Source organism: Astatotilapia calliptera, chromosome 4 (genome assembly GCF_964374335.1).
Source record: "Astatotilapia calliptera chromosome 4, fAstCal68.1, whole genome shotgun sequence".
Classification (NCBI taxonomy): Eukaryota; Metazoa; Chordata; class Actinopteri; order Cichliformes; family Cichlidae; genus Astatotilapia; species Astatotilapia calliptera.
The window spans coordinates 17,931,478-17,957,967 of NC_137425.1; the positions used below are offsets into that span (position 1 = coordinate 17,931,478).

General features: G+C 40.9%; 2 protein-coding genes and 1 long non-coding RNA gene across 9 annotated transcripts; 2 read left to right on the top strand and 1 right to left on the bottom strand.

Annotated features, from left to right (window-relative positions):
- The first annotated feature begins 469 nt into the window (after positions 1–469).
- On the top strand, positions 470–10,090 carry LOC113020878 (jupiter microtubule associated homolog 1). The gene is made up of 5 exons (XM_026165152.2): positions 470–864; positions 3,345–3,487; positions 6,603–6,751; positions 7,643–7,673; positions 9,505–10,090. Exons 1-5 carry the CDS (start codon positions 809–811, stop codon positions 9,654–9,656), a joined length of 531 nt encoding a protein of 176 aa, XP_026020937.1. The 5' UTR covers positions 470–808; the 3' UTR covers positions 9,657–10,090.
- Positions 10,091–15,633: 5,543 nt separating this feature from the next.
- On the top strand, positions 15,634–25,626 carry LOC113020881 (polymeric immunoglobulin receptor). 7 transcript variants are annotated; one of them, XM_080300339.1, is made up of 4 exons: positions 15,634–15,798; positions 16,435–16,758; positions 17,047–17,183; positions 17,554–18,074. In XM_080300339.1, the coding sequence occupies exons 1-4, from the start codon at positions 15,732–15,734 to the stop codon at positions 17,602–17,604; spliced, it is 579 nt and encodes a 192-aa protein (XP_080156465.1). In that variant the 5' UTR covers positions 15,634–15,731; the 3' UTR covers positions 17,605–18,074. The 7 variants fall into 7 exon arrangements, with proteins under 7 accessions (XP_080156465.1, XP_080156461.1, XP_080156466.1 ...); XM_080300335.1 differs by lacking the exons at positions 16,435–16,758; positions 17,047–17,183; positions 17,554–18,074 and adding exons at positions 23,885–24,205; positions 24,626–24,750; positions 24,969–25,626 and having other exon boundaries at positions 15,658–15,798; XM_080300340.1 differs by lacking the exon at positions 15,634–15,798 and adding an exon at positions 16,171–16,322.
- Positions 24,367–25,072, bottom strand: LOC145428277 (uncharacterized). The gene is made up of 2 exons (XR_013908526.1): positions 24,932–25,072; positions 24,367–24,774 (listed from the first exon to the last, which is right to left on the bottom strand). It is a non-coding gene; the product is annotated as an uncharacterized LOC145428277 (long non-coding RNA).
- Positions 25,627–26,490: the final 864 nt, after the last annotated feature.

Sequence of the window (26,490 nt, forward strand, 5' to 3'; positions counted from 1 at the left end):
CTTCATTTTTTAAACATGTACTTTTCAAAGAGTTTGTTACACGTCCACTTAGGTGGACAACAGGTTTTGACTTATGAGTTTGGTATGGAGTGACACATCAGTGCGCAATGAGGTGGTTTATGTGCAAACATACCATCAACACTGACAAAAATACAAGAAAACAGCCTTTGAATACCTGTTCACTGTGGTGACCACTATGCGTGAAAGGGTTAAAGCAGCAAAGCAGCCACCATTGTAGGTAGATGTTATTTTAAAAAACAAAAAACAAAAACGTGTTAGTTTTATCTTCAAAAACCTCCATCAGTCCAGAGGATATGTTCTCAAATCTTGAGATGTTTTTGGCAAATGTGAGAGGAGCCTTTGTGGCTTGGAAGTTAAGAAAGAAGTTTTAAAGTATACCAATTTTCTAACTTTATTCTTTAAAATAATTTTGCAGATTGCCGCAATCAGCGCTATTAAATGAAAACGGGGGGGAAAGAGCCCTCGGGGTTGTGGTCTTTTCTGTCCGATCCCTCACAGGAACCCGAGACCTGCCACCAACAAGATATCCGACTGCTAAAGTTCTGTCCAATGAGAGGCGAGTTCTGTACCGTTCTGTCCAATCACAACGTGTCTAATACTGGTGGGTTGGGTCTGGTGGGCTGGCACCGCAGAACCAGCGGATCTGTTCTTCGTTATGTTTTTCAGTGTCGGGTGGAGTCTACATCCCGTCGCATCCCTGCGGGCAAGGAGGAGGATTTATCCCCCCCACCATTACTTTTTTAATTGACTGTTTCTTACTGCCAGACATCGAAATACTCCAAAAAAGATGACGACGACAACCACCTTTCAAGGAGTGGAGCCTGGTGCTAAAAGTAGTTCCAGGTAAAAAGGAGCCGAAAGCCTTTTCACGGAGGAACAAAAGAAGTAGGATGCGGGCAAAGCCTCTCAGCTAGCAAACGCCTCTTTTATTCGTTTTTGCTCAAAGACAGCTTGCTACAGAATATCACAGGCTGTGTTAGCCCGGTGGTGGTTGGCGAGGGATTTTTCTGGATTTAGCTAAACTGTCACATAATCTAGCTAATTAAGATAATCTTATTGGGTGTCTGATGCACCATACCCTTTAGCTACACGAAGTTAGTGAGGTTAGCATGCCTGGGTTTCGGAAACAAACTGCTCGACAGGATCTTTTCCACATTTCTGTTTAAGGAGAAGTGGACAAAGCTGCCTAAGCCTAACGTCAGCTCCCCGCTGGCTGCTCTAGACTGCGAAATAACTTTTTTTAATAGTTCAAGTCACCACTTTTTTTCTTTCTTTCCTTCTATGGAAGGAAAGATCTGTGAGTGTGCTGCTCTTGGAGTTAACGTCTTGTTAACTTGTTCTTTTTTTTGTTGCATTTTTATCTAACAAAACAAAAAGAAAGAAAGAAAAGAAACGATAGAGTCCATTTGATTGATTACAGGAAAGGTCCCAGACTAGACCGCGGTCTGCTTATGTCATCATCTCTTGAATTTTGGTTCAAGGAAGTTTTAGGGAAACTCATTAAGCGGGGTCGCGAGCCTGATGCCCGGTTTTACACTCAGTTTAAGAGTCATCCTCCAAGCATGCGCTGAGTCTTTTCCTGTAAGTGATGATATGTCGGCTTCGTGCATTCCTCCCTTTTTTCCTTTTTCTCTTTTTTCTTACAGGGAAGAGTGCAAACCTTAAAATTATGGCCGCCTTTATAACGAGGCATGATTTCAGGGCGTGCTAGAGATTTTTATACTGCCACTGTTAGCCCTTGCTGAGTCTGAGTGAGCATGTCAAATGTCGGTCAGTCCGCATGCTGCTTTCGGATGATGCAGGGGGCTTGGGTGGGGGCTCTGAGCTAGCTAAGCCTGTAAATCTTTCCTTAGCTCTTCTGCCTTTTCCCCCTTAAAGCCCCCTTTAGCGAGCTGCTGGTCATTTCTGCTTCTGGACGACCAAGTAGATCAGTAGAGCAGCAGCTTGAATTAGGCTAAAATCAAAGGCCTCCTATCCTGCCTTATCAGACATGCCATCTTTGGCTCTGGACCTTAGCAGTATCCTACCCAGCTTCACCTGCCTTAAAGTGGCCTAAGGCTTCCAAACATGACTGCCATTTCACTCATGTTATTTGCAGGTTCATTCTAGGGTGGGGTCTGCTGCCAGCCAGCTCAAAGCTTTCCCCCACCGTCGCAATCTGTGTGTGTATGTGGAAAGCATGAGCTCATCCTCTCTGGCCGGGAGGTGAAGTCTGGTTTAGGCATTATATGTTGTCACAGCCAAGAATTAAATGTGCAAATTCACGTTGTTGTATATTGGGCTGTGTGAGATGTTTGTTTTTTTTCCCCCTCGTCTTGGTTGCTTTCTTTGTAGCTGTGCTTCAAGAGCAGAGTTGTTTTTTTTTTTTTACTCCCATCTGCCTGCCTGGCCCTCGGACAGCTGCTCGGTGTGTCAGCTGGTGACTTTAGGGGGCTCCAGGAGAGGAGAGTTTGATGGTGGAAAGAAAAGAAAAAAAAAAAGAGGGAGGGGTCCAGCAGTGGCTCTGCAAGCACCTCGGTGTCTGTCGTCCACCCCAGCTGCCCTTGAGCACAGCGAGGAGAAAAAGGGTTTCCCTACTCGCTGTTGAATTCCTTTTGTTTGGTTCATGGTGGAAGAAAGTCTGTGGAAAGTAGGCTTTGTTTGTCATCTGTGTATCTGGATCCTGGCTTTCTGTGCTGTTCTAGAACAGTCCCAATATTACATGACCTATATTTAGCGTAAACCTCAGACCTTTCACTTCCATTGTGCGATTGTGACCAAAATAAACGTCAGATTTGATGAATAAATGCGATAATTGTGTAATTATTCCCCCTAGAAGCAGACACAAGCCCTCATATGTCACTGCAAAGGAATCTGCGCTGAAGAGAGGCAGCAGCTAGCCAGCTAACTCTGTGATTATATGCGACTGGAGTCAGCTGCAGGGCAGAGATTGGGACTGTCTGTCTGACAGGCTGACAGCCGGGGCTTAGAGAGTGGGGGGGACCTTGCTGGTATCTCTCATGTTTTTTTGTTTTTTTTTTTCCTTTCTTTCTTGTGTGGTATGTTTATAAAAGATTTAGGGTGGAGTAGAGAGAAGGTTGCATGTAGCTTGGGGCTACCTCATGTTTTATTTCACTATTGATTTTATCTTCTTTTTTCTTTTTTTTCCTATTTTTGCGCTGTGCATCTGATCAGTGGTGTGTGACGTGAAGGCCTTGTGTTGCAGTTTGAAGCGAGAGGTTATGGAGCGGCGGCGGGGGGGGGGGGGGGGGAGGGAGATAGGAGCATGGTAGACGGGGTGTCATTCCAGCTGACGTCAAAATTGTCATTTTGTTGCTTCTAAGGGTACTACGACCGCCGGGTGGGGACTCCAGCTTCTCCTTTGGCACAGATGACAACACAACGCCCCAGCGCAAGAACAAGATGGCCTCCAGCATCTTTGCAGAACCTGATGACCCTCACGCTCATCGGAGGAACAATCCACCTAGTAATTCACTCTAACATTTATTTCTTGATTGATGGAATTTCCATGTGACTGTATCAGAGCTGAAATCAAGGTTTACAGGTTTGATTTACACGAAACTGTGGTTTTACATCAGGGAGCTTGTATAAACACACACGAAGAGCAAGTTCTATCTTGCAAAAGCAGACAGATCTACCAGAAGCCTTAAGTAAGCAAAAAAAAACCAAAAAACCCCACACACCATGGAAGTAATTGTTCTAACTTAAGCTAGGAACAGATAGAGATCCCAAATTTTTCCGTTTGGGTTGTCAGAAAGAGCATCCCACAAGAGTAATAGCACAGAAAAAGAGAAAAATCCCCAGAGTACTACGTAAGGGTAATTCAAAGTGAGGGTTTGTTAAATGGGGCTGAGGATCAGTCCTCTATGGAAAGAAATGCGTCAGTTAAAAATGTGTCAGTGGGTGAAATTAGCGGCCCTCTGCAGCCACAGAGGACATCTTATTTTGAGTGTGCAAGAAGACGCAGAAAAATGCAGCCGGGGCCACGAGACCTGTGAGTGGCACTGTGAGTTTTCAAGGTCACCGCAAACAGCCAGAGGAAGTAGGTGAAATATTAATGTGGCCTGACAGTGCCAGGCAAGGTTTGGATCTTTTATTATGCATTGGCTTCACTGATTGTAATTAAAGATGGTCCAGTTAGTCAGTGATTTAATACATTGCATAAAGGGGGAAAAAATTCGAGCTCTGTGGCATTTCTGCAGATTTGCTTTTTAGCTCAGGGCCTCACAAGCCTGAGATCACATGTTTTCACACTGGGCACTTTGTGGAAAACTGTTTACATGGCGTGTCAGATTTTTTGGGTGAGTGTGGACGATGAAGAATTTGGCCTAAAATCGTTACATCAGCCTCTGACCTCTGCAGCCAGCAGCTGCTTACAGCAAAGCCTTTTCCTGCTTGCATTGTTTCACTCTGGGTCAAGTTGAGGAGAGCCTACCACAGCTGTCCCACTTTAACGGATGCAACTGGATGAGGAGGATATAAAGTTCTGCTTGAATGACCAAGGTTAATAACAATCTAAAGCCTTATAAGCATTGTGCGATCTATTATGTGGCCTGTGTTTGAACCCATGCTGCAGATGAACGGGTTTCATTGTTTGCTTTGGCGTGCAGCCCTGTGTACATTTTTTTTGTTTTTTTTGTTTTGTTAAGATCAAATACACCTTTTCATGTCTCAACCATCAAGAGCCACTTTGTAAAGTATTTTTTGCCTTTGGGCAATTTATAAGTTTAGCTATGATAGCACAGTCTCAAACGACCTTAGAAACATTTGACAAAATAAGAGCACAGAAAACAAGCATGGATTAGCTGCTATAAGCGTTACTTTAAACAAGAGATGGTGGCGCCACAGTTTTCAGAAAACAAAATAAATGGAGCGCTGTCCTCATGGCTAAAACTAGGAGGTGGGAGGGCGGTGGGGGTTTTCCCAAGGTAGTTCTTTAATGCCTGAATCTGATTCCTCACTTTCATGGTGTGTCTTTTTACTAAGTGGCAAATGTAAGAAAAAAAATTAAACTTGTTTTTTTTTTAAAAATGTAACTTATTTTTGTTTTAACTATACTTTGATGGTTTTCTTTTAAAGATTTGTCTTGTATTCTGTTTTACTGACATAGAAGCAGGTTGTTGTTCAGCCAGGATGTTCCCTAGGATTTTAAAGGGGACCTATTTTTCTAACATTCAGCAATATTCATTATTCTAATTCTTATTATTATTGGGGTTATACAAGAGAAATGATCATTATTTAACTTGTATTGGGGTTCGTTGAAGCCTCTGGGGTCATCCACTGTCTGAAAGTTCTGTTAGTTCCTTCCTCGTTTCCTTTAAGCTGCCTTTGTTCTGATTGGTTGGAACTTACAAATGGCAGGTGAGGCTTCTTGGCCCACAGCCAGAGCCATGTGTCTGAGATGACCATATTAGGTATGTTGGCTTTCTTTGAAGTCATAAAGAGCCAAGAGTTGAAGAAGAAAAAAAAAAAAAACTACTGACCTCATTATGGTCATGTTTATGTGAGAAAATAAGAAAATGTATGGCAAGTAAAATTTAATTTAAGGTTTAAAGATACCAAAGCTGTGGGTATGTGCAAGTAACCTCAGCTTCTGACCACATGAGTGCTTACATGAAATAAGAGGGGGAAAACGAAACTACCATCAGCCGCATGATTGCTGTTGCTGTCTCAAAGCTCAGTAGGCTCAGCGTTATAATATATTTATGCCATAGACCCAGGAGATCTATAAGGTTAAGTAGAAGCCTATAGCAATGACAACATAATGCATCTCTCTGGTCCATCAATCTACTTAAATCCTCTTCCGTTTCATATTTCTTGACTGTCCAGAGAATTTATCAGACTCCTTAATGTGGAGCCGGTAATGAAGACGCGCTTGTTGAGTGCTGAATCACTTCACTCTATTAACAACAATGGCCACTCCTCTTCTTCTTTGCTTTCCGTTGTTCTCCTCATGACAAAGACGGTCTGTCCCCTCCCTGGCCCTCGGGGTTTATAGCTGTTACCTTATGTGGCTTGAGCTAGCACAGCCTGCCTCCCCACAGTGGGCCAACACAGGATTTTTAAAGCTCTTTCTGCTAAAGGAGAGTGCAGGCGCTGCAGGGTTTTGTGAGTTTTGGCATTCAGGTTGTCTGCCTGGAAGCGTTCCACTTCGTTTCTGGGTCTGTTGCAGACGCTCAAACGGATTTAGTGATGTTTCCTGTTTAGTTCCCAATGATTTTTTTTCTTGTCTTGTGTTATTTGAGCCTCTAATCAAGCTGATGTTTTATCAGTGAATCTGAGAAATCTGAGAAAATGAGTATTGTGATGAGCATGGTAGATTGGTGGGGCTAGAGAGATTTGGGTCTGGGGTGGCTTTGTCACTAATTGGATTAGTGTCCATATGGTATGACTGTGCTGCTCTGGAGCCTTACTCATGTTTTGCCATTTGGGTTTCCTGTTAAGCTTCAGTGTAATCTTCTGACCAAAAAAGAGGAGCGAAAAAACCCCAAACAATTAAAGGGCCATGAGTGTTAGAGTGTTAGCTTATTTTCTAAATAGTTTGAAAGCATATTTTTCTTGTCTGTCCCTTATCTGCCTAGGCGGGGCGCCTACAGGAACCCTGTGCGGCGAGCCGTCGGCCCCGCTGAGGCGAGTACAGCAGCCTCTCCTCTTCCCCAAGAACCCTGAGCCGGAGCTGACCACCATCCACAACTCTGGGGCCGCCTTGGTCTGGAATCAGAGACGAGAGGTACCAGCCGTTCACCCTTTCAAGACTTTGTTTCCAAAACAGAGCCGCAGCCAAGTACCAGGCTGAAAAAAACACTGTCATAGATTAACTTTAATTCTAAACAGTTCAGTGGAAAAAGTCATTGGGGGGAAAGATGAGTTCACAACTGCTGCCAAGAGAGTTTTGTTAAGTCTGTGACAGAGAACAACGAAGCACGGCATCCCAGAGAGCGAGAGATGAGAGCCGCGAATCATTCGCTTCACTTTATCTAAAAAGTCACAAGATCTGCTCTCATTCTTTATTTATTTTTGTAACTTTATTTCTTTCAAGCTGTTTTTATGTGTAATTAACAGAAATGGTAAGATTGCATTAACTCGATCAGTGTAACTTGGGTCCAAAAAACCAGTTTCCAGTGGTTAGGACTGGCATTGAGCCAGCTTGACCCCAGCGCGCTGCCGAGCTGTTAATACATTGGTGGAAACCCTGGTGTTTATCGTCTGTTTGAAACAGACCCAGGATATGTTGTTGGGTAGATATCCTCCACTGACATTTGTAATCCCTTTTAATGTGTGAATGAGGCGGCCCTCGTTTTGTCGACATGGGTAGAATCCAAATAAAGACAGGCAGAGAAAACACAACGGCCGACTCCACCTGCCAACCTAGAAACATATCACTAGGGTCAAAAATCACAGCAGTGCTGTCATTAATCATTCGCAATTACAAGTGCTTGCACAAAAGTTCCTGTATATGCAACTGCCTTGTGGATGTTCAGTATTATTTTCCTGGCAGCATTCCTTTTCTTTTTTGGGTTTGTGGTTGTATATAAAACGCTTCTTCTCAAACGAAGAAACGTTAGCAGAGGAGCCAGGTCGGGGAGAGATGTGACATTCCTGTCTTGTGTTTTCATTGCAGGTTGAGAACGGCCAAGAACAAGGAAATGATGGTAAGTGTCTTGAGCACTTGGGTGTTTTTATAAAAAGGCTTTCAGGTTTCTGTCACAGTCTGACTATGTCTAAACAGAACTGCATGACTTGGTCGTGAGAAGCTCCTCGGTATAGCTCTAGAACAGATCCGTTAATTTCACTCTCCCCTCTGCAAAGATCAGATTATGGCGACTGATCTGGTCTGGTATGCTGCTGCTGGCATACAGTTTTGTTTTGTTTTTGTTTTTTTTAAGCATGGAGTACACATGTTCTCCCTTTCTGAGTCAACACAACGTGGGCTCTTTGATGTGGTTTTTCCTTGTCATGATGGTATGTCGGTGTGTAGTCGAGCAGCTGTTGTTTGATAGCAAGCTCCACTGAGTATGAAAAGCTTTTTATTAACCTCCAGGTGCATGTTTGCAGCAGAATTCCTGGCTCCACAGCTAATGGGAAGGTTCGACCGCATACCATAATGAAAATTAAATCAAAGCTCACTTTCTGCACGGCCTTTGAATGACTGGAATGCACGTGCGTTTGTGTGTGCGCACTTTGAAGTGTGTTGTGTATAAATATTCGCAATTACATGCCATCAAAAACTTTTCAAGCACTTAAGCCAGTTCATTACTGCCCTCTAAGTTAGTTTCTTCTCCCAGCAGACGAGCCAGTAGTGCACACTTTTGATAAGACAAGGGCGAACAGAGATTAAATATATCAGCTTCTGGATCGACATTCAGCACACCTAATGTCTTTGATGTTGTCCCGAGTTAACGCTACAGGCCCTCCACACTGAGGGTTCAAACAGAGCACATTCAGCAGTTGAGTGTGTATTATACCTCTAAAAAAAAAAAAAGATTTCAAAATGTTCCAAAAAGGAACATGTTGCCCTCATTTCTAAGATTTAAATGAAAGGTCTCCATGCAATGTGCTAATGTTTTTGCACCAATTCAGGCGGTAATGGATAAAAAGACGGCGATGCTTTAATGCTGTGATTTTACTCATTTAAAGAGGGCTGCCCTCAACTACTCCGCTGAGCCCACAGAGCTGAAGTGTGGAGACTGTTTTTAGCCAGAATTTGCATAAAACCAGCTTTAACCCTTTCCATCTCAGCAGTGTTCAGTGCTGATAGATCCAGCTAGCTGATAAGTTTGCTCTGGCTCCAACCAGGAGGATCATATTTATGTGTTTGCATAATTGCTTAAGTGCAATACTTAAAAGAAGCGACACAGTTTGAAATCTTAGCCAACATTAAAAGTAAAAGGACAGAAGAATTATGTTTCTGCAGTGAATCTAGTTCAAGCCATTGGCAGCAGTTATACCTGTGCCTGTGTCATCACCAGTGTGTAGTTATGTTTCTTTGCACATTTCATGTCTGCAGTGTAGATTTAACACAGATGTATGAATTCATTATTATCCTTATTATTTTTATTGTTACCATTTTGCCTGCTTTGTCAAATTTTGATAGATGTCGATTTCCTGTCATAGGGCCCAGTTTTTCCAGTGATAGAAGGATGGGTTTTGTTTGTTTGCTTTTGTTGGGTTTGTTTTTTTGTTTTTTTTTTTTGTTTGTTTTGTTTTTTTAGTTTTTCAGTCATCCAAAATAATCATTTACTACTGGAGAGTCCCCTCACTCGTATATTAAAAGTGGGGTCACCTTGAGCCAGTTATTGCTCCATAGTCTGTCTAAGATTGCTGACAGTAGTCCATATTTTGCTCTGGAGAGCCGCTGTGAGCTTGAGGTCCACTCCAAACTGCAACATCTGGAAAAACTGCAGAACAAAATAAGAGCCACATCACCCATTGTTGTGGTCTGCACAATAACACATTATCCCCCCTCTTTTTTTTTTGCTGTAGAGTATCCTGAAGATGTGCAAGATCAGCAAGAGGAGCAAGATCAGCAGCAGAAGGAGGTGCCACAGCCCTCCGACCCGTCGGGAGGTGCCAGCGCTGCTTCAGGCGGCCGAAGAAACCCCCCTGGTGGCAAGTCCAGCCTCATCCTGGGTTGAGACCAGTCAGTTTGTTTTTCTTTGGGTTTTTTTGTTTTGTTTTTTTGATGACAAATACCCCCAACCACCATTCTCTTCCTCCTCATCAACATCTCTGCTTCTCCCCCCCTCCTCCAACACCACCACCTTCTCCACCTCCTTCACATGCACTCATGCCGTCACGTCCATGGACCCCCGTGTCCTCTCCCTCCACCTGCAAACCTTTTGTTTTGATCCTTTTTTCTATTAAAAAAGAAAACTGTTGACAAAAGCACTTTATGTATCTCCCCTTTCCATTTCAGCCCATCCTGTAGCGCATTTCGCCTGCTGGGAAAGGCATGACGTTTAGCTTGTCCCTCATTCTCTCCCCTGGTGTAAATGGTAAAAAAAAGATTAAAAAAAAAAAGATTTGATGCGTGGATTTCTAAATACAATAAAGATTCATATTAATTTGCTGTGGCTTGTTTTGTTTTTTCTTTATTGTTATCTTGTAATAGTAGTCTAGGATAAGATATAGAAAATGTAGACATGAAAGGATCTGCTAAGTCTCCATTTCAGTGCATAGATGTCTGAAAGCAAGGCGCTGAGTATTATTTATACTCATTGTAATGGAGCCTGAAGGCAGCAGCCACAGAGAGCAAAGAAAGGCTCTGGGTCTGGAAATCTGCCCAGCCGAAAAAAGGGAAAAAAATGACTATGGCTGCTGCCAGTTATGTCAAAAGAGAAACTGCACTATCTCTTCATGACATCATACACTGGATATTTGGCTGTGGTTACAGTGTGCTTGATTTAGGAGAGGTGTTTTTGCTCTGACTCCAACTTTTTAAAGCAAAAGTCTTTTTTCCCGAAAGGTGAAAAGTGATTCATACAAGACGTAATGTTACTTTTAGAACCCGGCCATTACCAGCACTGCTCAGAGATGGCTTTATTTGGTCTTAACCTGAGCACTTTAACTTAAGCATCATTAGTAATACACAAAGCACAGAAGTAATTCTCTTAAAAAGCACTTGGGGGTTTTGTTAAACACATCAGACTTGTAAAATATCAGCTCCGCTCTTTTACTCCTGAATTAAATACCTCGCCTATTGTGTTCTGGTGAATTGCACCCACAGGGATTTAGATTTGCTGGAATGCTTTTTTTGGAAAATAAAGTTGCCTTCAACTCAATTAGAGGTAGCTTTACGCATTAAGTGGTTTGAAATTTACAGTTCTGTTGTATTTGAGAAGATGTTTGTGGTATACAGTAAAAATATACATGCAGTGTAATAGAACTGGCTTCAAAGTGTTATTAACAGCAACTATGCAAGTACAGTTGCTTTTTCAGTGATTAGAAGTCCTCTCCTGGAATACAGGAAAACCTGTTTAGCTGCGCTTTAATGCAAATATCTAAAAGCCGTTCACTGGGTGAAAATACTGTTTGTACCAGATGTCAGACTGTTTCAGGATGACCAGAAGGAAGAAATAACTCCAAAAAAGGTCCCAACTCATTACGACCAAAGTACGCAGCTCAACCTTGAAGCAGGCAGGCTACAGCAGCAGAAGATCACTCTATGTGCCACTGAGGATACAATTCGCATGATATCAATAATATTTGGACAAGATCACAAAAATGTTGCCTGGTCTGATGAGTCTGCTGCATTTGAATGGTAGGGGCAGAAATCGGCATTAAGAGGTTGAATGCATGGATACATCCTGCCTTTGATCAACGGTTCAGGCTGCTGTAGACACCACAGCCTACTAATGAAAGTCTAGCAGCCCGTGACTGTACGATAAGCGGAAAGGAGGCAGAGGACTGGTGAGTGTCAGAACTACCATCCAGGATGAGACAACGAACATCCATGAGGACATGAGGAAGATGACCACTTTTTCAGTGAATAGATAAGGCAGCAGAAACCTGAGACCGAAGCGGAGCAAGGAGAAGGACCATCATGTAAGGACACGTCCATGCACGGTATGTGCTGTCAAATACATCAGTGACTGAGATCCAGAAATCGTTCCAATGGCTGGACAAAGCTGGACTGAAAGACAGCACAGAGGCAATAATCACGGCAGCACAGAAACAAGCTCTGAGCACAAGATCCATAGAGGCTGGGGTCTATCACACCAAGCAAGACCCCAGGTGCAGGCTGTGTAAAGATGCCCCTGAGACAATTCAGCACAACACAGCAGGGTGCAAGATGCTAGCAGGCAAAGGCCGGCATAGTATACAGAAACATCTGTACTGCGTATGGCCTGGAAGTCCCGAGGTCAAAATGGGAGACGCGCCCTAGGGTGGTTAAGAATGACAGAGCCAGATGGACAAAGTGGTGATGGCTAACCACCTGGACATAGAAGTGGAAGACAAGCCGAGGAAGACAGCTGTCATGGTATATGTGGTGATACCAAGTGATAGCAACATCAGAGAAAAAGGACGATTAGAAGCTCGAAAAGTACCAAGAGCTGAGAGAAGAGCTCAAGGAGATGTGGATGGTGAAGGCAACAGTGAGCCCAGTGGTAATCGGAGCACTCAGTGCAAGAGGGGAATTTATAATCACACATACATAGAACCCATGATTCTGAGCCATGAGGTGCTAGAAACATCACTACCTGTAATGATCCCTTCTAAACATACGGGAGGATACATTACAGCAGCCCGCCTTGATTGAATGGTGGTCTGTTGTGGACTCGATGACTCTTTCTAAGCCTCTTACTATGAATCCGTGGGGGTCTAGAAGGCAGATCCTTCTGTACAGATCAGACACGATTAATCTGATCTTTACTCACTGACTTGAAGTTTCTGGCTTTCAGAGCACGCTTCAGCCATAACAGACAACAAAAATGGGTCATTTTAAAGTTTATGGCGACCACACCAGAGTATTTGAGGCTAGTGTGTTTGCTGGGCCCACCTGATTAACCAGACTACAACATTTTAGTGAATCGCTCGTATCTACGCAGGTCTACGACCCGAATACAAGTTATCAAGATTATTTCGAGCATTTCTGACAACGCTGGCTCCTTCAGAGCCAAACCGTGAGCTGTTCGTAGAGTTCTGTGGCACAGAGGTATGTTTCAGCCCTCATCTGCCAAGAAAGGCATGCACGGGTCACTCAAGATCAGGAAAAGAACTTCCTGCCCTGGAGAAATGCCAGGATGCCGGAGTGCACTCAATGAAGGCTTGTTTTCTCTAAGTGCTACATCCACAGGGAAAGTCCTGTGCTTTTTGTTACAGCCTATCACACAGAATCAGCCCAGATCCTTGGTGTTTTCCACAGTTTACTTCTGATGCACATATGACCACCGGTGGGAAGTAACAAGACACAATTCAAGCACTGTCTTTCAATGTGCTGTGCACTCATTTAGATATTTCTTCCACCACATATTTCTAATGACTTTTGAAGCATAGACAGTGACGTTTAACAGTTTATAAAACTGAGTCATGCTGCAGAGGGTTAGATTGTGACAATGCAGTGTGTTAGTGCATAAATACTAATGATAAAACAACACATGTAATAATAATTCTTCAGGTGCTTTGAGATTATAATATTTACTAATACTTCTATCAGATTTTCTCATGTAGGATTCCTGCATTTTCTTACCTGTACATTCCTGCTTCTACAAACAAGAGGTGCTCATACTTCATAGACCCTTTAGAAATACACTCATTTGGAGTTTGCGTTATTTGAGTCATAGCAAAGAAAAACTGCAGCGTTGTGGTTCACCCTTTTTTTCTCCTGGTCAGCGGCTAATCAGTAAAACTGCTTTGGAAACAGACTCCCCTTTCTATCCCCCCCGATCATCCTACTAATCTTTATAGAAAGACGGGAGATTACATTTTCCTCCCCCACAGCCATATGCCAACTTATTTAACTGATGCCTGCGATGAATGTTTCAGCATCCTTGCTCATTTGCAACTTAAGTGTATTGACAGGACCATTAAAGCATGTGCAGTCCAGATGAGGCCTTCCTGTGTCTCGGGAGGATCCGAAAGGCTGCGTGAGCACGGAAGCAGATTGGGAAAATGAGGTGAGTCATCTCTGAGTGACAATCAGGCAATCAATACCTCCGTGCAGTCATACTGGCCTGACTCAGCAACCTTTCTAGGCTGCTTAAAGGAAGATTGTGCGATTATCACAAAACTATACATGGAAGAGCCGATTAAAGGTGCTGAGCTGCCTTTGTGCAGTCGCTGTGAACAGAAATAAATCATCCTGATTATCTTGCAAATTCAAAAAACCTCCCACTCACCAGGAGCACAAACAGGAAGCACTGGTAGGCAAATGGGGCAGGGCTGTTTCCGCAGGCACAAAGGCCACATAAAAGCCCTGCTCGCAGCATCTGCTTCCAATCAGATTGAACCTGCTTAACTGGATGAGACTGGAGGAAGGGAACTGATGGAGAAAAGAGTGATGGGGTGGACAGGGACCTTTTTTTTTTATCCCGTCCCTGAGGAGAAACAGACAGAGCAAAAAGGGGAGGGACTGTTTTCTGTAGTTATTGATTGACTGGTTGAGCCTACAGTTCTCTCAGGTCAGTGCTTTTTGAGGTCATCTTTTTATATCTTACACTCTCCCTGGGATGGCTGACAGGCTTGGCAGCAGGACTTAATGATGATTCTCCATCTGTCCTTGAAAAACGTGGCTGGATATGTCTGTTTTAATATCTATGTTAGATTTTTTTCTTTTAACGCTTTTTGCTGCTTCATACTCCGGTCCCTGTGATTTAACGGTCTATGGGCGAGCTCCCATACGCACAACCATTTTTTTCCCAGTGTGGTTGTGGTTTGCACTGAGGCCCCTGTGGGGATTTTAACGGCAGGATCTTGTTTGTTGCTTGTTAAAAACGTCGGCTTTAAAGCACTTTTTAAATAATTAATTTGCCATTGTCGATTTTCTGAATTAAAGTGAACATAATCTGCTGTTCCTTTGAAAAAGGTTTGACAGTGTGAGCGTGACACGGTTACTTCAAAGACAGTCAGGATGTTCAAAACATTCTTTTTAAATCATTTTTGTTGTTGCGTGTGACAATAAACATTTAACCAACTTCAAAAATATTAAACCTACTACAAGCATGTCTTCAAATTATGACTGAGTAATGTTTGTCTGTTTTTTCTTTAAATGAATGATTTGTAAAACATACATTTGGTGCGTATAAATCCAGAATAAAGGATCTTATCAACATTTCACCTAAAATGCTAATAGAAAACGAATTTCTTTATATTTTGCTTGGACAATGGGAAATCAGTGATTCATTGAAACCTGTGCAAACATACACTGAAATAGAATGAATAAGGCAAACAGGCAAGACTGTATAATTCTAACAAGTTTGAATACTGAAAAATGAAGGCCAATCAGATGCTTTCCAGGTGGTACTGCATGATGAAACAAATCTCATGTGTTCATGATTGGATCAATCAATCCCTAACATCATTGGCTGAAATGCAGCCCAGACAGAACCTCGACGGTTTTTTACAGATAACTGTAAAACACTCACTGTTGCACTTCTCTCCTGACCTCAGTACACTCAAATTTGGAGTCATTAATCCATAAGACCTGTTCAAGCAGATTTTCAGCCCAGTTGTTGTGCAATTTGGCATACGTCACCCTTTTCTCCCTGTTTCACTTTCTTAAAAATGACTTCTTAACAACGACCCATCCTCTGAGACCATTTCAGTGAACAGCAGATGAATCAACAGGTCTTTGCTAGCACAATACTTTCAGATTTTGAAAGCAAGACTTCTAATTCAGCATTACTGCTTGTGCCAAAGTTAACAAAGTTAGTTTTTGTGCCACTAGAGGGCGATGCACAAGCTCCTCTGTGGGCACTAAACTCCTTCCAGCATGATTTATAGAAATAAAAACCCCATAAATAACTCAATGATGATATTTTTCAGAGCTTTAATGAAACATGGTCTGTGTTCATGTATGTCAAATATGAGGTATGAGCAATTCAGTATAACACAATTTAACACATTGAAAAAAACCATCAGTTGGTCTGTTTTTTCTTGCTTACTTGCGAAACCAGTTAATATCTGATTCACAATGTCACGTGCAGTGAAACCAAAAGCAGTTTTTCTTTAAGGAATTAGATTTTGTGTGAAACATAACTATCAGTGTCAACATGTCTGTCGTTTGGTTACAGCTGATAACCCTCCTCTGTCTCTCTTTTGGAGCCCCAAGCAGAGCAGGTAAGACTGACTTTTACTCAAGAGTTGCCTAATGCCTTTCTTTGGGTAGAGCTGTGTTGAGCCAGTGAACTGCTTTCCTTGTGTGAAAACTGAAAGAATGGCATGAAACCTGTTTTGTGCTTCTATCACTACATGACACTGTTTCTCCTTTTTTGGCCTTTTGCTTTACTCCAAACTCTAAAAAATGTCCCAAATCTCTAAAAAATTAACAAGTAAAAAGCACAAAAGAAAAGCACAGACAGCCTAACATCCACTTTCACTTCTAGTGTAACCAATCGGATCTTCAGTCTTATTTTAATGACCTGCCACTGACAACATATGTAACAAATTTACCCACAAACACTATTGTGTATGAAAAGTATTTTTAGAAATGATGTCAGGTGGTGTGGGTAAAACATGCACACATTTCCTGTTGAATAGTTAGACTTTGACTGAGCCTTCAGTGACACTGACTGTCAGCATGTCTGCTGTCTGCCTCTTCATTCTCATCCTTTGCTTCTATGGCACAGCTAGGACTGCTGCAGGTAAGGCTGAGACAGGTGTGTTACAGTAAATGATGTAAGGAGGAAGAGTTCATTCATGTTGACCAAACTGTATTGTGAGATATGATTGTAAGTGTTGTCTTTTTTTATGCAGATGGTTATGAGGTGATACGGAGAAAAGTTGGACAGCAAGTCACCATCCAGTGCAGAAGTGCTTCCAATCAGGAGATGCTGTATTTGAAGAGAGGCCTCAATGAGGAGGAGGACATTTTTTATTTGACAGATTCAAAAAAACCTACTATTAACCAAAAATTTACTGACAGACTTCAGTTTCATGGGCAAGTCCCCAATGTGGATATTCTCCTCAAAAACTTGACCCTGGATGATACAGGACCGTACTGGTGCGTGTACAAAGTGAGCAGCAACTATAAGCTCAAAACCTCAAGAGGCAATGGGTCTGTGCTGCTGGTGGTGACAGGTGAGTCTGAGTGTTTTTTGTTTGTTTGTTTGTTTTATTCAAAAGCTGTGCAGGAGTACAATATGTGCAACAATCCACCAAGTGAGTGAGTCAGTAAGTTCACACATGTTCTTAAATTGTTTTACAGAAACTGAGCACTTCTTCTTTTGTGTGGCCGGCAGTGCTGTCAAAATGTATTTGCTGTATTCGTAGGAACATAAAAATAGAAGTGGACAGATATTTTACAGACAGACTTAATTGCAACTTCACAATAAAAACACTGAAGTAATATCTAAATATATTTTCTAGAAAACAGACCTTCACCTACAGTGCCTAAGTGTGACCAATCACAGGGTGACACGCCCATGGTCCTGGTCTATGTGGTGATCTGTGCTGGTGTGCTGATTGTCATCCTCATCGCCTCTCTCATCTGGATCGTCATCAAGGTATAAGCATGTCTAAAACCACAGAAGTAGAACCACACATCACTGTAATAGAATAATAACGTATTACAATAAATGACTGTACAGCTGGACCAGCAACATGCCAGAAACAAATTTCATATTAAAGCTGATTTTTTTCTTTCTTTTCTTTTCTTTTTTTGCATTGCCCAATTTTACAACATGTCTGACCACCAAATGTATAAAAATTTGCTGGCCAGACATTATCTTTTAGGAAGATAGACTAATGACAAAAAAAGAGGAAAAGAGAGAACCTCAGCAAACAGAGCTTGCACAGACCATTGGTGGTTATATTAATAATCATAGTATAATAATGTACAACAGCCCCACAATTCACTATATGTTTTTCTTCCAGAACAACCGCTTGCACAACAAAGTAAGAAGAAGACGAGATGAGACCATTTAAACTCTGCACCAGAGTGCTGAAGATCAAGCTTTGTGGTAACTCAGTCTATTTTCACTCCTCGGTGCTTGTATGTGTCTCAGAGAAAGATGGGTAACAGTGAATTAGAACGTAAAAGTACAACAAAAGAACCACTGGCACTGACGCTGCAGAATATTTAGAAATGCTTTGTATGAAAATAGATGATATATAACTCCATCACAGTTAAGCTCAAATATTGTTTTCTTTTTTTAATTATTGAACTGACATGAACATGTTTAAATTCATGTCACTTTCACGGTTTGAATTTCATGTTTTTTTTTTACATATAAATGATTGTGGATAATTAATTTTGTAAATCAGCGGTTTTCAGATTGTGGCCTGGGTCCCTCTGTTGGGCTCAGAGCAACTGTGAGTGGGGGGAAATAATGAGGGGAAACTATGTAAGTTGAATAATTGTGGTTTATGGAAAATAAATATTTAATTGAATAAAATGTAATCTGGTTGCTTTTTTTTAAACCAAGAAATCAAATCTGACCCAAATGGAGACTCAGACACTGAACTACTGTCATCCTACCAGCATGATTTGTAGACTTTCTAAACATGGTCCGAATAACCCAATGATAATATTTTAGAGGTGTAATGAGACATAATCTGTGTCCATGTGCATCACATACATTTGTAATTTGAAGTGTCTGACCTGGAAGTTGGAGTTAAAGATATTTATTGTCACTTGCGTATATTTTGACTACAGCTAAAGTCAGTGTCTGGTTTTGCAACGTGATGTGCTTTGTGAAAAAAGCAGTGAAACCAAAAGTGGTTTTTCTTTGAGGAATTCGATTTTCTGTGGACTTTACATATCTGAGATCTGAACTCAGTAATGAGTAGCTCCCCCATTATTGCCTTTGCCATCAGAACAGTGTGACTACTTGACAGAAAGTTACAATGAATCCACATTTTTCCATCTGTCTTTTGTTTTGTACCTTTTCCCCAGCCACAAATAAAGGCTCACCTCTTGTTAAATTATAATTTGTTCTAAGTGTCTGCGTTTGGTCCCTCCTCCTCTCTGTGAAGGTCTGCCAGCGCAGAGCCTTCACAGAGAGGCTTCAATGAGGAAGAGGACATTTTTTCACTGATTTACACAAAAATCTGCAATTAACCAAAAATTTACTGAAAGACTCCAGCTTCATGGGAAATTCCCCATCAAAAAAAAGATGACCCTAAAAGATACAGGACTGTGCAGGTGCGTGTACAAAATAACTGAGAGGAACTATGCAGTTAAAACCACAAGAAGCTCAGGGTCTGTGCTCCTCGTGGTGACAGGGGAGCCTCATTCGTTCATTTATTCTTCTAGAGAGACCTTTTGAGCTGAACATATTCCCCCAGACCTTTTCTTTGTCCAAAAACCAAGTAGGATTTCAACACAGGGGCTTACAAGAAAATATAAGTATTGTAGAGGATGTCACTGTGTTTCATCTAATGAGTTTCATTTCAGCAAGTCTACAAGCATTAAACAGACCAGCGTTAAAAAGAATGAGGACCTCTGGGTTTTTTTTGGTTTTTTGTGGTCTGCAATACTGTGAAAATGTATGCCCACTTCCTGGTTTCTTAGGTTTATGCATATTTCTCACACGTATGTTATTTAAGATCCTCAAACAAATTTTAGTAATAGACAAAGACGAACACTTAATGCAATTTTTCAATGATGATCTATTTAATTAAAGGAAAAAATCCATCCAAACCAACCTGAAATATTTGACAGTAACCGTATTGTGCAGGAATTGTTTTAATTCAGCCACGTTGAAATGATTTTTGGTTATGAAGGTCCTGGCTGATCATGCCAAAACTTCTTAATCTAATTTAAGTCCAGATTTTGATTAAGCCATTCCAAAACCTTTTTGTTTTGTTCTTTTTAAAACTGATAGCCAGAAATTATCTTTCAGGATTTTCTGGCAGGCAGCAGAATTTATGGTTTCATCAATTACAGCAACTTACTGAGATCCTGAAGCAGCAAAGCAGCGTCAGACCATCACACTACCACCACCATGTTTGACTGTTGGAAAGATGTTCCTTTTATGAAATGCTGTTAATTTGACACCGGATGTAACAAGATGCAAAACGTTCAAATAGCGTCAGTCCACAGAATATCCAAAAGTCTTGGGGATCAACAAGATGGTTTTTTGGCAAATATGAGACGAACCTTTGATGTTTTTGCTCAGCGGTGGTTCTCTCTTTGGAATCCTCCAGTAGATGCCATTTTTGCCCAGTCTCTTTCTTATTGTTGAATTGTGAACTCTGACCCAACTGAGCCCAGTGAGGAATAATCTTAGTAGGTTGACCACTCCTGGGACGATGCACTGCTGTTCCAGGTCTTTCCCATTTGTGCATAATGGCTCTCACCGTAGTTCTCTGGAGTCCAGAACCTTAGAAATGGCTTTGGAACCCGTTCCAGGCTGATAGACATTAGTCTCTTTGTGTCTCATTTGTTTCTTTAGATTGTGGCATGATGTGTTGATTTTTTCAATCTTTGAGCCTATCTCACTTTGTCAGACAGCTTTTGTTTAGGTGATTTCTCTATTCAACAGGTCTGACAGGTGTGCATCAGTCATTTATGTTGCACACTGTCCTGCCATTGTTGGATAAAACTGCTTGTAACTCAGACGTATTGGTATGAGATTCACCCATAGCAATAGAGTGAAGGTCATCGTGACCTACCAGTTACTGATTAAAGGAGTCTCATTTATTCTGGGAAATGACTCGGCTGGTGGGAGAGTTTTCCCTGTGTCAAGTGTGTTCCCTATTTGTGTGGTTACTCTTGAGCGATCGTGTAAATTTGATGATGTTGTTGATATTGTTCAAACATTTATGGCTAGGTGCTCAGTGAAAAGATTCCCAAAAGCTGTCCCATTATGTACACTACAAGCCAAAACTGTTATAAAGGACCTGATTAAGTTGTTTTCTACCTTTGGGCTCCCAAAATTCTGACCAAGGAATAACTTTCCTTAACTTCCTCTCGATTAGGTTAGCAGTCTTCGCGAGAGACTCCACTTTGCATGTCAGTTAGCACAGGAAAATATGACGCATGCACAGACTAAGATAAAGGCTCATTATGATGAAAACAAAAAAAACTGTAACAGAAGTGTCCAGCCTGGAGAGAAAGTGTTGGTGTTGTTATCTATGGTAGGATCCAGCTTGCAAGCCAAGTTCGCTGGTCCATGTCTAGTAGAAACGAAAACCAGTGATAATAATTATGTGATCCAAACCACACATAGACAGAGAAAGTCAGGGGTTTGCCACATGTTGAAATCATTACTCAAGAAACCACTTGGTTGTGTCAGTCCCCGTGTGCACCACTCGTGTCATGATGCGCTGAAAACGTCTGAGATCTTAAATAATCCAGAAACCAAACCAACTTTAGATACACTTTCTCATTCAATGTATTTTCTTTATTTTACTACTTTCTACATTGTAGATACATACTGAAGGCATAAAGTTTATGCATAAGTTCAGTAAGGAAACACAAGGACTCATTTTAGGACAGATCGAGATTGGGCCTTTTGGGGTAGTGGCTCAAAAAAGAAAAGAAAAGGAAAGAAAAGAAAAGAAAAACTTAGCTTGGTTTTTATGATTTAGAGGTAACTTTAAAAAAACACAAAACAGCCAAAGATGTTCCTGTTCAGATGGACATTTGATTTAATTATGTATCTGACCCTGTGTTGTTCACGAATCTGTTTCATTGTTGAGATGTATTTCTTTTTTCTTTTAGAGTCAGTCCCTGTCTTTTAAAGTTGCTTGCTTTTCTAATAAAACATGAAATTCTTGTTATTTTTGTTTAAAGTCGTTTATCAGGAATTCAAACAAAGACGCAGGGGAAACCTGACCAAAGCAGACTTGAGGGACAAAAATAATTGCAGTGGCGTTTTTACCATTAACTCATTCTTTATGATACCCATGAAGTCATCCGTGGATATGAATGTGTGCAGTTCTTAAATCTCCCTGCTTATTAAACAAAAGAAACATTTGTGGATTTCTATCTGGGTGGAAGTTTTTTGCAGAGGTTTTAACAGGGTTGTCTCCATGGCTCGTAAAAGTTCAGCTTTCAGACTCGTTTTAATCACTTGTTCTTGCTTTTGCACTCACGAAGACATAATCACATGTGGATTTGGAGAGACTTTGTCTGTATCTGGAGCCTGAGTAGCAGAAGAAAAGCATTCCCAGTAAATACATCTGGGAATACACCCATGAAAGTAACCTCAGTGAACATGTGCCAGCAACCCGTGAGAACAGTCAATCTTACCTGTCATACCACCCTGTGGTAATTGGCCTTAAACTGACAAAAAGAAAAAGACTTGAAAACCACTGTTTGGACAGCAGCTTTGGTAATATTTTGATAATATTATTATGTAATATTAGCAATAAATTCTTACTTGTTATGAATACAGAAGTCTTAATTAAAGTCTTGTAGAGCTTTTGAGTCTTTTGCACTAACTGTGACACTCCCCTTTAGGCTGTGAAGTCAGAGCCAGCAGCTACTTGTCTCCCATCAAGGACCAGAGGTTGATCCACAATGTGCACGTGCAAAGCAAGCAGAAAAAAACCTGCTTGCATCTCAGCTTGAAAAGCTTAAGCCTTTGTTGACGGGACGCCCTGTCCTGTGGATCTCAGTAGGGTCAAAGACAAGCCTGCTTCCTGTGACTATAGCCAACTGCAGCCACAAGATGGTAGTAAAGTAAAGGCTGATTGCAAGCAGGCAGGGAGTTTATGACAGACTGATGAAAGAGGATGCTTCCACCAGGCAAGCACTAGTGAAATCTGAAGCACACATTAATTGTTTTTCCTGGAGTGGATTTCCCAATGAATTCATCTCAAGGTCAGACTGTGCAATGCTCAGAGAAACTGCAAAGAAAGCAAGCACTAACAGTAGCATGACCTGTGTTAAATGGTTGCCAGGGTCTCTTCTATGTAAAATGAACGTGACAGCATGGCTCAGGTTTGCAAAGTTGCATCTTTAACAAAGCATGTTGTTGAAGGGGTGATGGCTTGGGTTTGGTTGTTCTGAGTCAACCATGAACTCTTCTGTATACTAAAGTATTCTAGAGTCAAATGTGAGGCCATGTGTCTGACTGTTAAGGCTCGTCTGAAATGATATCATGCAGTAGGAAGAATGTAAAGCAGAATGACTTAAAAAGAAAACAGTGCTACTGGAATGAGCCAGTAAGAGTTCAGACCTCAAGCTTATCAAAATGCTTAGTGGGAAATTCAGACTGCTGTACATAAACAAATGTCTACAAACCTCAGTGAACTGAAGCTACACTGCAAAAAACAGTGGGCCAAAATCCCTCCACAACAATGTGCAATACTGATACAGTCATACAGGAAACAATTAATTCAAGTTAGTGTTTTAAAAGGTGGCTTGATGAGCTCCTGAATTGTGCAGTGAGCTTAGTTCCTGCTAAGTACTCAGAGGGCTGTGAAAACTTCGCAAGATAAACATCAGTCTGCAGTAGTCTGTGGTTAACACCAAATATCTGTTTTTCTGCTGCTAGGGGGCGATGTAAGTGTTCTAAAAATGGCCCTCCAGCCTCTGTTGACAATCTCCTGGCCTACTTTGACACGATTTGTGCACACTGCATAAACATACATAGTCTATATCACCCAGAGACAATACTTAAGAAATGTTTGATGTAGAACAGTTTCGTTTTCATTCAGATCACACACATTTATAGTGACCCGAGGAGCTGAGGAATTTTATCATTAAATAAAAGCTCTTTATTTTTGCAGAAAAGCATATTAATGTATTTGTTTGTCAGGTGTCTTTGTCCTGTTGCATCTTTCCCCCCTTTGAGCAACTGCAAGCTCCTAAAACATATGAAGCAGTGACAATACCCCGCCTGAAAACCAGAGAAGTTTAAAATGCTAAATTGGTTTGACCTCAGATTAAAGGTGGCTTTAATGCTCTGCCAGTGATAATGAATGCACGGTGCTTATATTTTCATTGTCACTCACTGTTACCACTACGTCACGTGTTGCTTTCAAGAAGTGTGTCAGGCGCTGTGGTAAAAACATGCACACATTTCCTGTTGAATAGTTAGACTTTGACTGAGCCTTCAGTGACACTGACTGTCAGCATGTCTGCTGTCTGCCTCTTCATTCTCATCCTTTGTCTCTATGGCACAGCTAGGACTGCTGCAGGTAAGGCTGAGACAGGTGTGTTACAGTAAATGATGTAAGGAGGAAGAGTTCATTCATGTTGACCAAACTGTATTGTGAGATATGATTGTAAGTGTTGTCTTTTTTTATGCAGATGGTTATGAGGTGATACGGATAAAAGTTGGAAAGCAAGTCACCATCCAGTGCAAAAGTGCTTCCAATCAGGAGATGCTGTATTTGAAGAGAGGCCTCAATGAGGAGGAGGACATTTTTTATTTGACAGATTTAAAATCTACTATTAACCAAAAATTTACTGACAGACTTCAGTTTCATGGGCAAGTCCCCAATGTGCATATTCTCCTCAAAAACTTGACCCTGGATGATACAGGACCGTACTGGTGCGTGTACAAAATGAGCAGCAACTATAAGCTCAAAACCTCAAGAGGCAATGGGTCTGTGCTGCTGGTGGTGACAGGTGAGTCTGAACAATTTATTTAGAGCTTATATAGAGCTGAAAGTTTTCCACTGGACATTTATGTTATACAAAAACCATGTAAGAGTTCAACATGTGCTTTACAACAAAATCCACCAAAGTATTGTAGAGGAAGATGTAGAACTAATCACTCATGTGATCAATCAATATCAGACTGTTTATATTTATTGTTATTTATATTAGAGGCAGAAAGTGTTTCATTTTTAAACAGACTGGTGTTACAGAAATGGAGCGTTTCTGCTTTTGTGTGGCTCTAAATTTGATTTCTCTGAATTATTATTTTTTTTAAATTTGTGATGTCAGAATGAAAAAATACAGATGGAGGGAAAAATCCTAATGAAACAGAAATATTTACAACTTTACACTAAAAACAATTTAATAACATATGAATATAATTTCTAGAAAGCGGACCAGCACCTGTGTGCACTGGGCAGTCCCAGGGTGACCTGGTCCTGGTCTCTGTGGTCATCTGTGCTGCTGTGCTCATTGTCGTCCTCACGGTCTTCCTCATATGGATCATCATCAAGGTATGTGCTTTGATGTGACAGCATCTGTGTTTGTGTGTAAATGTTAAAACATCATTAGTCGTATAATCATACAATTCCTCTTTAGAAATTGTATTGTTACAAAGATGAAGAGAGACTGAAATCTCAGCAACAACAAGCTTCACAAAATTCAGCGAATAATAATCAAATCGCTTAACGTGACCTGCAAATAACAGTCGGCATTGTCTTTTCCCTCCCAGACCAAGCCCTTGCGCAGCACAGTGAAAAAAAGACAAGTCCCGGTCAACGATGTTTACGAGGATATGCGCGGCACAATCAGGCGCTGAAGAGTCGACGCCAAACTCCGTGAACTCTCGGCACCACTGTGGTGTAAGCTCGGTCTGTTCTCACGCTTCATGCCCTGTGTGGGTGTCTGTTAAAGAGCAACAGTGAGGTAAAATGGTGCAACACAAAAACACTTGCTCTGTAGATTATTTGTAATCTTTATAAGAGGATTGTCAACATTGAGGCTTGTCAGTGGTATTTTGGGATGTACCCAGACGGAGGCGGAGAGGTTGTTTTTTTTGTTTGTAACTGTAAATATGTTAATCGTTGTTGTCAGTTTTTCAAAAACTTTGCTTTTTTTACTAAACGTTTTTTAAATATATATATATAATTTAATGCAATATGTGATGTCTTTGGGGTGTACAGTCGCTGCAGTGTGAGGCAGGGTGGGTGGGACATTCACTTGGGGTGGGGTGGACTGAATGAATTGAATTTATATGTGTTTGTGTACATGTGTTGATTTTTCCAGTATCTGAAGAGGGAAATAAGCCAGAAAACAGTTAGTGTAAATGAAGACACGAATGTCTTGTAAAATACTGTGTATTTTCATCTTAATAAACTATCTGCCATCCATATGAATCTAGTTAGTTTTTATTTATTTATTTTTAGTAAGACGTGGCACTGAGATTACTACAGCAGTACAAACTCACAGCATAATACAACAGTGTTACCACGTGTTAATACAGCACCAGATATGTTGGTGTGCAATGTCTACATGTCTTCATACATTAGCGTGATTTTAACAACAGGACTAGTCAAAAAACTAGTCAAACTAATGCAATGCTAGGACGATAAAAACTGTTATAATTTTAAAATGTTTCCATCATATCCCAAAGAAGTAACACTTTAGCTCTTAAAGCTTGTGTTCATTTCCACTGTAAAAGATTTATAATACAACCAACGTCATTTTTCTAAATGGTTGTTAATTTAAAAATTAAAAAAATTAAATAACTAAAAAATTACCAAGGGTTGCTATAAATGTTAAAGTAATTTCCTAACTTACAGGCAGCTGGATGTCAGTAACTTACTGTAAAAAGTATTTTCAGTAACATATTGTATTTTTCATTTACAGTAATTAAAAAAAAATCAGATGTTGTGAAACCCTCTCTACCACAACCCTGAGAGGAAAAAAATCTAATCAAAATACCACATGAAAACTTTTTTTCTCCCTGCTTCCTTTATAGTCACAGACTGCAAGGCAGAGGGCAACAAAACAAGTCAGAGGACAGGGCACTTACAAATGTCTCAGATACATGTAAATGAATAACAATAATACTTTATACCAACCTTTTAGTATTTTAAAAGAAATCTTCTCTCTCATTGGCCATTTTTTCTCAGCCAGGTTACCACGGTGAATGGAATCACAGTAGTGAGCAGGTACTTTCCCACACTCCTTTGGCATTTGCAGTAATTTACTGTTTACACATATTACAGTAT